Source organism: Castor canadensis, chromosome 3 (assembly GCF_047511655.1).
Source record: "Castor canadensis chromosome 3, mCasCan1.hap1v2, whole genome shotgun sequence".
In the NCBI taxonomy this organism is placed as follows: Eukaryota; Metazoa; Chordata; class Mammalia; order Rodentia; family Castoridae; genus Castor; species Castor canadensis.
In genome coordinates this window covers 159884210-159897453 of record NC_133388.1, presented here as the reverse complement: position 1 = coordinate 159897453, position 13244 = coordinate 159884210, and the positions used below count along the sequence as shown (strand labels likewise).

Below are 13244 nucleotides of genomic sequence, written 5' to 3'. Positions count from 1 at the left end.
TGTGAACCTCACACTTAATATTGTGTTTTTTGTATCTCATACATTTTGGTATGTCGTGTGTTCATTTCATTTGTTTGAAGAAATTAAAAAATTTTCTTCTTGATTTCATACTTTATCTCTTGGTTGTTCAGGAATATGTTGTTTGGTTTCCAAGAATTTGTTGAGTTTTGAAAGTTTCTCTTCATTTTTCTGCATTGTGGTTAGAAAAGATATTTAATATGATGTCAGTTTTAAAAACTTTGCTGAGTTGTTTTGTGGCCAACCATATGATCTATTCTGGAGAATATTCCATGTGCTATTTAGAAGAATGTGTACTTTGCAGTTGTTGTATGGAATGTTCTGTAAATATGTTAGATCCATTTAGTGTAGGGCACAATTTAACTCTGCCATTTCTTTGTTGATTTTCTGTATGGATGCTGAAAGTGAGATGTTAAAGTCCCCTATTATTATTTAGTGGAGTCCCTCTGTCTCTCTTTTTTAGGTTTATTTGTAAATATTTGGGTGCTTTGATATTAGGTAACTTTACAATTTATTTTCTCTTGCTAAATTGACCCATTTATCATTACATAATAACTTTCATTATCTCTTTTTAACTGTTCACTTAGTGCATTTGATTTGATACATATATGGCTATTCTTGCTTTCTTTTGCATTTCATTTGTGTGGAGTATCTTTTTTAAATTGCTTCACTTTTCTTCTATGTGTTTTGTTAGAGATAAAGTGAGTTTCCTGTAAGCAGTATATTCTTGGGTCTTACTAGTTTATCAGCTCAGTCACTGTACCTTTAAATTGGAGAATTTAATCCATTTATATGATTATTATTAACAGGTAATGTCTTCCTATTGACATTTTATTGTTTTCAGTTTCTTATTTATTTTGTAGCTCCCTTCTTTCATCCTTTCTTAAGGTATTCTTTGGTAATTTTATGATTTTCTATTTTGATTCCTTATTGTTTTTGGTGTGTTTCTTACATATTTTTTCTTTGTGGTTACCATGAGGCTTACAAAAAATCTTTTGATTAGAACATGCCATTTTGTAATGATAGTAATTTAACAATGATTGTAAAGACAGAAAAAGATACAGAAAAGGAAGACTAAATAAAAACTTCATATTTCTACTCTATTCCTCCCTGCATTTATAGTTTTGATGTTTCATTTCATATCTTCTTATACTGCCCCTCTCCTAATGTATTAATGTAATTGTAATTTTTTGTTTTCAGTCTTCATATTAAAGATATTAAAGCATATCCATGGTTTCTGCAGTGTGTTTACAATGTTAGAGCATCATGAAATTATACATCCCACCACTGAGTTTAATACCTTTGGGTATTTTTTTCTTACTTGTTAGCACTTCTTTCAATTTGAATAATTCCCTTTGCCATTTCTCATAGGACAGTTCTGGTGGTGATAAATTCATCTTTTGTTTGTTGGGGAATGTCTTTATCTCTCCTTCATTTCTAAAATAGCTTAGTTATGTATAATTTTTTCTTCTTTTTTTTGTGTGTGTGGTACTGGGGCTTGAACTTATGGCCTTATGGTTGCTATGCAGGTTCTCTACCACCTGAGCCACTCCACCAGCCCAGTGTATTTTTTGTTTATCACTATGAATATTCTCTCACTCCTTTTGACCAGTAAGGTTTTTGCTGAGAAGTCTGCTGTCTGGTGAATTCAAACACTCTTAGGTGTTTTTTATTTTCTTTTGCTGCTTTGTGCATTTTCTATTTGTGTCTCTAACCTTTGAAAGCTTGGTTGTAATTTGTCTTATAGTAGACTTGTTTGAGTGGAGTCTCTTGGTACAGTTGAGTCTCACTGTTGAATTTTGACCTTCTTGTACCCGATATTTCTATTTTTTTCTTGGTTTGGGAGATTTTCTGTTAATTTTTTTTTTTTTTGAGAAAGCTTACCCTTTTGTTAAGTACTCACTGAACCCTAATAAGCTGAATATTTTCTATTTTAATGGTGTTCCAAAGCTCCCATTATCTTTCTTCATTCTTTTTCCCCCTTTTCTCCTGTGACTGTACTTTTTCTTTGCCTGTCTTAAAACTCACTGATTGTTTTCTTTCTTGATTTGTTGTGCTACTCATGCCTTCTATCACATTTTTCATTTCATTTAGTGTATTTTTCTGCTTAAAGATTTGTCAGTTTTTAAAAAGTACTTTAGTCTCTTTAGTTTCTCTGATAAAGTACTGAATTGTTTTTCTGTTTTCCTAAAGTTCATTGAGTTTCCTTAAAGCAGATATTTAAAATTCTTTGAGAGTTTTATACAGGGCTGAAAGCATGGCTCAAGTGATAGAGAACTTGCCTAGCAAGCATGAGGCCTTCAGTACTAAGAGAGAGAGAGAGAGAGAGAGAGAGAGAGAGAGAGAGAGAGAGAGAGAGAGCTAGTTTGTAAGGATTACGTATTTATTCCAGTGTTTGAAATCTAGTCTTGTGCCTATATTTCCAGATATTCTAAGCAAGTTGTTTATTTTCTCTGTGTCAGTGGTCACTGCTGTTATTTTGCCCTAGATGGCATTCAGGCTCAGAATACTGTTTTTATTTGATTTATTCTCACTGATTCAGTGCTAGAATGTGCTGAAGGCTGTGTGTGTCAGAAATCCACAGTTGTTCACGATGGATCAGTGGAATGGCTGAAAAGTGTAGATCATCCCTAGAGGATCCACCTGGGGCTGGTAGGGCTCATGCATCTTGTCCACAGTTACTGACATGTGGCCAGGTACTTAAGGATTCTTCCCAGCACTGGGTCTCATCCTTGGAGGGATCAGCCCTAGGCTCCTAAGCAACATCTTGGTTCTTATTTTCCTTTAGCAGACAGTGACTCTCTCCCTGTTGCCTGGGGTTGTGGGAAGGTTGGGGTAAGCAGTCCTATGGGCATCAATGCCACAATTCTGGGTCATACTTAGAGCCTCTAATACTGTGGTGATTAATTTTTAGAGATTTCATTGTTATTTCTTGTAATACCCCTATTTCATCTCTATTTTTATTAATTTGGGTCTTCTCCCTCTTTCTTTTGGTAATTTTTGACTAAGGGATTGTCAATCTTGTTTATCATTTGAAAGAACTAACTTTTTTGCTTTATTCTTTGTATTTTTCTTTTAGTTTCCATTTCATTAATTTCTGTCTTAATCTTTATTTTTTTCCATCTGTTCATTTTGAGGTAGACTTGTTCTGTTTTTTAAGTCCTTGAAGTATATCCTTAGGTTACTTATTTGAGGTCTTTCTTATTTTTTTAAAGGTAGGCACTCATAGCCATAAACTTCCCATTCAGAACTGCCTTGGCTGTTTCTTAGATGTTCTAATAAGTTGTATTTTAATTTTCATTTGATTCTAGGTATTTAAAAATTTCTCCCCTGATTTCTTTAATGACTCAGTTATCATTCAAAAGTGTATTTTTTAGTCTCCATGTGTTTATATAGCTTTTGTACTTTCTCTTCTATTTAAAATTTTTATTCCATTATGATAGGATAGGATACAAGAAATTATTTCTTGTTTTGTTTTTGTTAAGATTTTCTTTATAGCCTAAGACTTGATGTATTTTATAGAAGCTCCTTGGGCTGCTGAGAGAAACTGTATTCCTCAGCTATTGGATGGAATACTCTGTAGATTTTTTTTTTTAACCCTTTTAATCTATGGTGCAGTTTAACTCTGAACTTTTTTTTGGTTGACTTTCTTTGTATGGATGATCTATTGATGAGCCTTGGGTGTTGAAGTAACCCATTATTATCATATCTGGACCTCTCTCTTCCTTTGTGTTCACCAACATTTGGTATATATACATTTACAATTGTCACATGTTCTTGATAGGTTGCTTCCTTTGTTAATATGTAGTGACCTTTATCTGTTCTAATTTTGGCTTGAAATCTGCTTTGTTAGGTATGAGTGTATTTACTACTACTTGCTTTTAGATTGTTTGCTTGTAATATTGCTTCCCATCCTTTCAGTCTCAGTCTCTGTGTGCCTTTGTCAGTGAGGTAAGTTTCTTGCACACAGCAACCAGTTGGATCTCAGGACCATTTAAAACTTAAGACAACATTTACGTTTAGTGTGATTATTGGAAAGTATACATTAGTTTCTTTCTTCTTCATATTAGAGGTTTGCTCATTTACTTAGTTAATATTTGATTCTTGCCTCATTCTCATTTATTTATATAACATATAATAAAGTACAATAATGCAACAACAATGTTAATAATTATTATGTAGTCATGATAGTGATTTTATACTAGTTTAGTACAGCACTAAAATAATTACAAAATGACTATACTTACATATTTACTTGTCAGTAAGGTCAGTGCACCACATAGTGATGTTTTAGTCCATGAAAAACTGTATATGATGCTGGCCCTGTAAGATTATAACGGAATTAAAAAAATTCCTATTGCTTAGTGACATTGTAGTTACTGTATCTTCATAGCATAACAGTTACTCACATGTTGATGCAGATGGTGGTGTAAAAAAACTACTGTGCTGCCAGTTGTTTAAAAGTATAACACATACTGCTGGTTGTGGTGATACATATCTGTAATCCCAGCACTTGGGTGGTTGAAGTGGGAGGATGGCAAGGTTAAGTCCAGCCTGGGCTACAGAGAAAAATCTTGTCTCAAAAAAAAGGATTGGGGATATGCCTCAAGTGGTAAGAGTACCTGCCTAGTAAGTGTGAGGCTCTGAATTCAAGTCAAAGTACCACCAAAGGGGAAAAACAAAAGAAAAGTATAATACATACAGTTATGCACAATATACAATACTTGATCATGATAATAAATGACTTACTCGTTTATGTGTTTACTTTATGCCATGTTACACTGGCAGCAGCCTCATGTGACCTGTTTAATTTTACCATGTTTTTTTTTTTGGGGCGGCTGTACTAGGGTTTGAAATCAGGGCCTTGCTCTTGGTAGGCAGGTGCTCTACCACTTGAGCTATGCCCCCAGCCCACCATATATCTTGAATGCATCATTTACTTGTGTTGAGTTCATCATGGCCATAGAAGCAATAGGCTATACCATTTTATTTATTTATTTATTTATTTTAAAATTTTTATTGTTTTATTATATGTGCATACAATGCTTGGGTCATTTCTTCCCCTTGCCCCCACCACCTCCCTTACCATCCACTCCGCCCCCTCCCTCTATCCCCACTCCCTCGATACCGGCAGAAACTATTTTGCCCTTACCTCTAATTTTGTTGAAGAGAGAGTATAAGCAATAGGAAGGACCAAGGGTTTTTGCTAGTTGAGATAAGGATAGCTATACAGGGAGTTGACACACATTACTTTCCTGTGCATGTGTGTTACCTTCTAGGTTAATTCTTTTTGATCTAACCTTTTCTCTAGTTCCTGGTCCCCTTCTCCTATTGGCCTCAGTTGCTTTTAAGGTATCTGCTTTAGTTTCTCTGCATTGAGGGCAACAAATGCTAGCTAACTTTTTAGGTGTCTTACCTATCCTCATATCTCCCTTGTGTGCTTTCGCTTTTATCTTGTGATCAAAGTTCAATCCCATTGTTGTGTTTGCCCTTGATCTAATGTCTGCATATGAGGGAGAACATACGATTTATGCTGTGAGGAAACTGGTTTCCCTGTTTTTTCTGGCTTCCCGTCATTGCCCTTGATATTGTTATTGTCCCTGTACTCTGTGCAATTAAGTATTTTCTGGCTTGTAATAATAGCAGTAGTGATATTTAGAATGGAGAGGGGATGGAAGTCAAAGAAGTTAAATGGAAAGGGAAAATCAAATAATCAAGTAGAACCAAAAACAAAACAAGGAAAGAAAAAAAGTTTCAAAGATATAAACAGGGAGATACAGTGTACTAATCAACTGTAAGCTGAAAAGGCATCAGAGAGACAGAGAGAGGATTGAAAATAAAAAATAAAAAGAGTAAAGACAAGAATAAAAATTAAAAAATAAGGAAATGATAGAAAAAGTATATAAAATAAAATAAAATAAAAAATAAAAACCTCCAAGTTCAAATGCAATGAAATTTTAGTCTTAATAATTTTAAGACTTAATAATTTTGGTGTTCGTCCCTCAGCCTGCAGTCCTCGAGATGGTGTCTCAGATGTTGTTCTGTCGTTGTGTCAAAAGGAGAGACATAAAGTGGAACAAAACTGCACACACACACTCAAAAAGGCCCACCAAATGTCCCAAGTGCAAATGCAATACAGTTTCAGTAAGTTTTTCAGCATGCAGGTGTAGTTTGGTTGTTTTCTCATCAAAGGTAGGGAGAGCGAAAAACAAGAGTCTGGAGACAGGTCTGTGAATGGCTATCTGGGCCTGTGGCTTGCCTGCTCGCTGCTGTCAGCCTGCTGTTGCTGGAGGCGTTATTTATGCATATCTCAGAAGTGAGATTAAGACTGTCCTGGTCCACAGGCTTTGTTTACTTAGAGTCCTGTGCACGAACTCTTGATACAAGCTTTCCCCTTTCCAAGCACAGTGGGGGAGGTGACACTGCACCCACTTTCTCAGGCCTATGTGTTTTATTTACAGTTCACGTGGGAAATGTGTCTTCCACCCTCTCCTGCGGAATTTTCCTCCCACTGCAGCTTTTACAAGCTTTCCTGCTCCTGGTTGCTGGGTGTGCGCCCCTGCTCCTGCCGGAGCCTCTCTGGCCAGGCCCGGCTTGTTCATTTACAGTTCTGGGAAGGATTCCACTCCCCGCCTCTTCATAGCTCAGGACTCCCCACCCTCTTTGCCACATGTCTTTATTGTTCTTATTGCTTATTACTCAGTTCTCTTTTTTCCCCGGGTAGGGGTCGATCTGTCCAGGGGGTATGCTGATCTGGCCCAGGGTTGTCTATATAAGTACTGCATACCGCTTAGTTCACCTTGTTCGTGTCTTCCCAAGCTGTCTGGGCGTGGGTGACTGGCGGCCTGGGGGCCCTCCTCGTTTCTCCCTTTAACGTGAAGTGGAGATTCTCTGTGCAGGCTGGAGGTGTGGAGGGGTCAAAGTTTTGCCTCTTCTCAGTGGCCTTGCCTGCCAGGTGTGTCTGCAGCGTTTCTCCAAAATTTCATTGTAGGAGGCATTATTGTAAATATTTTTAGAATATGAACAACAAGCTTATGGTTTCACCTAAAGAATTTTGTTAGGGCTGGAGGGGTGACTCAGGTGGTAGAGAGCTTGTGTAGCAAGCCTGAGGCCCTGAGTTCAAGCCTCAGTACTTGTGACATGAATCTTAGTCTGTTGGTGGCAGGCTCCAAACTGGTTCTGGCTAGTTCTCAGTCTCCATACACCTCCAGGACACCCAGGGAATCTGACAGGGGGTGCGGAGTGTCTGGTCCACCTCGTCCGGGGCTGCTCTCCATAGGCGTGAAGGCTATACCATTTATATATATTATATGGTCTCTGTGTGTAAAAGGGTAAGCTACCTAGGTTTGTGTAAGGATGCGCTATGGTATTTATACAGTGATACATTTCTCAGAATTTATCCTCAGTGTTAAGTGATGTATGACTGTGTATTGTTCAATGAAAAGAACAGGGAACATAACAGAATGCATGAACAAGAGTGTGCATGAAATGCTATCTTGTACGTTTAGAAGAGGGAAAATTAAGACAAAATATTCACAGTTGAATGAATATCTCATGAGAAACTAATAGAAGATTTTTTTTTTCTGCAATGTTGTGCACATGGTAAATAGGGCCTGAATAGAGATTATTCACTTTATACCTATTATATTGTTTGATTTTTGAGCATCTGATTATATAACCTATTAAAAAATTTATAAAAGGTTTTAAGGAAAGTGTTTTCCTTTTTTTTCTTATCAGTAAGTTAAAAAAACTGAGTGAAGACAGTTTGACTAAGCAGCCTGAAGAAGTCTTTGATGTATTAGAGAAGCTTGGAGAAGGGTAAGTACAAAAAATATGAAAGTAACATTTAGATAATGAGAGAAATATCTAAATTAATCTTCCAACTACAGTGTATTTGCTGAAATTGAATACTACTACTAATTAAACTTGGCAATTAATAATGGAATTTTAAAGATGACATTGTGCTAGATATGGTAATAGTGTCTTTCAGAGAAGTAGGCCATATATGTGTGTGTCTGAAAAGCAACAAATGTGGTGCCACATGATTTCCAAGAGGTTTGTTAGTTCTCCGCATGTGGCATTCTCAAAGTAAGCTTGAACATTTTGATTTTGTTAGGCAAGTGACATGGGGCCACCTTTTAATACCTTGGGATACTACTTAGGAAAAGGTGAGTAATAGGTCTGAACTGAGTATATTTATTTACTTTGTGGTGTGGGGGATTGAACCCAGGGCCTTGGACATGATCGAGCCATGTCCCAGACCTTTTGTTTTGATTTTTATTTTGAGACAGAATCTTGCTTCATTGTCTGCTGCTGGCCTTGAACTCTGCTCAACCACCTAACTAGCTGGAATTAAAGGTGTGTCCCACAATGCATGGCTATGTGAATTGAGTATCCTCAGGAGAAAATCAGTTGTATGGGCAAAGGAATAGTTCACATGATTTCAAAATAATAGTAGAGCAACATACCTCATTTTGACTCCAGATAAAGGAAGGGAGTATTTACTGTATGACAGAATTAGGAAAACTTCTAAAATAATAAAAAGTACAAGCCAATATTAAATTAGCAAGAATAAGTAAAAGGAAATAGTTGGAAAATTGTAAAATAATAACAAGATAAACATAAGATGGAAGGAGCAAAATGAAGTATATTTTTCATTAAATGTCAGTTCTCACATTAAAAGATGAACTATTAGAGAAATTAAAATTTAGCTATATGCTGCTAATATGAGACCTATATAAAATGAAAAAAGAAATATAAGGAGATTTCCTATAAAACTATATAAGAAACAGATTAACGTGTGTGTATATACACACATATGTATGTATCCTTGCTTCCCTCCCTTTTTGGGTATATTTATGGACATAGAAAAATGGCAAATATAAAAATTGAGAATTTTATGTACTTTCAAAATGACAAACATAATGAAAACAAAGTAGGAGTGGTGGTATTTATATTAGATAAATTAGCTAAAGTTTAAAGGTCTCAGCTGAATAAAGTGATACATTGTGTAGTAAAAGACAGAATATAACAAAATATTTATTTACTCACCATAGCAGCTAAATTTGTGATGGAGAAGCTATTAGTAATGGTGAAATCTAATGAAAGTATAAATGTATGGGGGGGTTTCAATATGTCTTTTAGAATTGGACAGAAAAAACAGGACTCAGAGAGATTAAACATTTTAATTGATATACTCGATTACCTATAAAAGTACTTATATGTCTATACACACAGATATATGTATATATCCTTGTATTCCTCCTTTTTCGGGATGTTTTCATGAACATAGAAAAATGACAGATTCAAATATATAGAATTTTATAGACCACATTTTCTGATTATAGTCTACTAAATTGAAAATAGTAATTTCAAAATGACAACACCCCATCCTCAGTGGAAATTAAGAAGCATATTAGGTAACATGGGTTAGGAACAGGTTATTATAGATTATCTAGAGAACAATGAAAAGGAGAACACAATGCACTTATATCTGTGGAATACAGAGGAACTAATTGGGGAAAAGGTATTAGTTTTAAAATTTTTCATTGTTAATAAATGCAAAAAAAAAACCCAAAAGGAATTTAGTACTTATTAAAGAATTTAGAAAATAGTAAAATATACCAAGATAAAATAGGAAGAGAGAATTACTGAAAAAGGAAAAAGCTGAAATTAATGAAATAAAAATTAAAAAATTAGCAATGATGAATACATACAAAAGCTATTGAAGAGGATAGATCAGTGAAATAATTAAATCTTTTAGAGACAGAGATACAGCATGAATGAGGGCTTGGGTTTGATCTCTAGTCTCCCCCTTCCACACACACAGAGACACAAAAAAGCAAAAGCAGTAGAGAAAAATATAGAAGATCTGGAATATGAAGATATAACCACTGATAGGGAAGAAGTTTCAAAAGGGAGTACTGTATGCTGTACTCTGACAACTAATTTGAAAATCCAGAAGCAGTTGATGATTTCCTAACAACATATAAATTATGCAGTTAACTCATTAAAACATAAATAGATCAATTGCAATAGAAAAGATGGAAAGATGATTTAATACTAACATGTTTTAATATTTATTAATTTAAAAATTACCAGGTTAGAGCATTGGAATTCACAATAGCTAAAATATTGAAACAACCTTTATATAGTGACATTTTAATGAAAAAAGGAATGAAGTACTGATATAAGCTATAATAGGATTGAACCTCAAAAACATTATGCTAATTGAAAGATGCCAACAAAAAAAGGGTCACAATTGCATGATTTGATTTGTATAAAGTATCGAGAATAGATAAATCCATAAGGACAGATAGCAGATTCCAAATGTTTGAGACTATACAGAGGTAATGATTATATAATATTGTGAATGCACTAAACAATACTGAATTGTATTTTTTAAAATGTTTAAAAAGTAAATTTATGTTGTGGCTGTTTTACCTTAAAAAAGGTACCAACTAAATTTTATCCAATGTTTAAAGGATAAATAATTGTAGGTTTTTTGTTTTTTTTTTTTTTAAGACAGTGTCTCACTATGTAGCCCATGCTGGCCTTGAACTTGTAGTCCTTCTGACTCAGCCTCCTGAATACTGGTATTATAGAAGTGTCCCACCATACCTGGCTAATTGAAGTTATTTTTATGGGGCTAGTATAACTTTAATATCAAAACCTAAATGTACCAAGAACAACAACAACAAAAAAAACCACCCACAAAATCCATACCCATCTTTTCTTATGTATATAGATGTTAACTTCTCTTGTTCTGAGATATCATCACAGGAAGTCCATTTCATTATTTGTATCTCTGCTATCTCTGTCCTGCACTATAGAGTTTTCATTGCTGCTAGCTGGTATCCCCTGAACCTTGATGAACATAGTCATGACTGATCAAGTCACATATAATGTATACCCATTTCAGTATCCTATTTCCTTGAGCCTTTGCTCTTTTTCCTTCCCTGTATATTGTGGGTTGTTTGACATCTCACTTAAAATAGACAACTGTTGAGTCTAGGTTAATTAGCTGAACAGCAAACTGCTAATATGCTGAGTATGGAATTTCTGGTTTTGTGTCCATATCACTTAAGTCCTTTCTTCTTGGAAATCTTAGAATCCATTTGTATCACTCTGTTTTCCATTACTATAACAAAATACCCAGGGCTAGATAGCATATAAAAAAAGACTCTTGGGAGAGTTGGGGGGAGAAAGAAAGCCAAAACTGTATTTAGATTACAGTTTGAGAAGCTGAAAATCTAAGATTAAGCTTCCAAAATCATTGGGATCATTAACTTGGCCTCTTTTCAGGGTCCCCCTGGGTAAACTATAACATGGTGGAAATGTATACAGTGGGAAAAGATCACATGGTAAGACAAGAGCCAGAGAGGGATTTAGGGGCCAATGCTGCTCTTTTCTAACAGCTTGCTCTCTTGAGAACTAATTAACTTTGTGAGACAAGTGTTAATTCATTTCTTCAGTGGGCAGTATTCCCAGTGACCTAATTACCTTGTATTAAACCTCATCTCTTTAAGATTCTACCACATACAACATTGCCACATTGGGGATCAAGCTTCTAACACATGAACCCTTCAGGACACACTCAAACCTTAGTACATGTTCTTTAGGGTTCTGCTGACAAACACTGGCAAACTCTTAAAACTTTTGTGGTTGTGGAATGGTAGCTCTTTTTTTTTTCTTTTTTTTTTTTTTTTGTGAGACTGGAGTTTGAACTCAGGGCTTGATGCTTGCAGAACTCTACCACTTGAGCCAAGCCTCCAGTCCCTAGTAGCTGCTCTTGAGTGAGATTTATACTTATCCCCTATTTCTGCAGAGTGTGAGTCTAAGTATTTGTTATTTTGGGTCTGGAAGCAGTGAAAAATGGTAGAGGAGTGGTCTGGAGGAGGATCTACATTCTTCTCAAAGCAAGTGCTTGAAGTGAGGTCATTACAGTGTTTTTAAGCATTGTGAGGGTAATTTCCTCACACAGGAAGGCAGGATTGCTTTTGCTAGCAAGGGAGGCCTTGATAGGGTTTCAGGGATTCAGGGAACTCAGATTAGTGAGAATACCTAGATGTCACAATATCAATCGTGGGTACCTCTCTTTTCTGTTAAATGCCTTAATTTTAATGTTAACAGATGTGTTGATGCTGAGTTTAATTTGCAGTGTAATTCATCTAGCCAGTTTATACATTGAGTTTCAGAAATCTCAGTCCCGTGTCTATACGAATTAAGAAATTCTTCTGGGACATTCAGAAGTTTACTGGTTGTCTCAGTAATGAACAGGGCATTTAAGCCTGAGCTTAATATCTATTTTACAAACTTTGCAGTGCAGACAGAGGCAGCAGTCTATTCTATAGTCCTTGTACTGTGTTCACCATGCAGTCTGTTGATTTGGTACTTAGTCTGCCAAAGATTTGCATTAAACTCCAGGCAACTAAGGGTGATAATTTAAGTGACTGTTTTGCTACTGAATGCCAAGACTATCAGTATTTGTCAGTTTACTGTCTTCATACTTAAGAAAGAACTAATTCAGTATTTCTGTTTTTAAGGTTCTTTCCTTTGGAACCACTTGTTCTACCAAAACTATATTGATAGCAGGTTATGGTCAGAAAGGGAGAAAGCTACTTCATATACTTTGGGTACAAAATAATTTAGTATAAAATTAGGAACTCAAATGAATTATGGAACAGCAAGGAATGCAAAAGTCCTAGAAGCTGTTGTGAAAAGCTGGAGAAGCCAACACTCACGATCTCAGCCTGTAGCAAGCACTGAGGTAGAAGTTTCTTAGAACTTCTTTGGTAATCTGCTGTAATCCTGAAGAATCTTTGAGAAGCTCCCACCAGCTATCTCAGTTTGCAGCAATGAGATGGTTATCAGAAGCTCAGCAGGAAGTCACCATTCAACTCATGTCTGCAGATACCTTTGTTACAAATTTATCTCTGAAGAAAAATGATTTCTCCTTAACTTTTTTGGATTCAGATTTCATGCATGCTCTCCTCACTGGCAAATTCATAACTGGGAACTATTCAGGGAAGGAGATTCTTGGAAATGAAGTTCCCAGTTTTTCTTTTGCAATGTTGAGGAGTCCTTAGAAAAGAGTTATGGTGTTACTTAATTGACAATAGATAATTTAGCACTGAATTCTTTGTTAGCTTTTGAGGGAAGACATACCCAATCACACCCCTGTCCGAAGGTGACTTTGGTTATCAAACTGAATTAAATGACTCCAG

The 13244-nt window shown here is 35.6% G+C and overlaps 1 protein-coding gene across 4 annotated transcripts in view; it reads left to right on the top strand.

Moving 5' to 3' along the window:
* Stk3 (serine/threonine kinase 3) overlaps positions 1-13244 on the top strand; it is a 313658-nt gene that overhangs the window by 37952 nt on the left and 262462 nt on the right. For all 4 annotated transcript variants that reach the window (XM_074068904.1, XM_074068900.1, XM_074068899.1 and 1 more), the window contains exon 2: positions 7756-7836. In XM_074068904.1, the coding sequence (XP_073925005.1) occupies positions 7756-7836 (81 nt within the window). The remainder of the gene's footprint in view (positions 1-7755; positions 7837-13244) is intronic.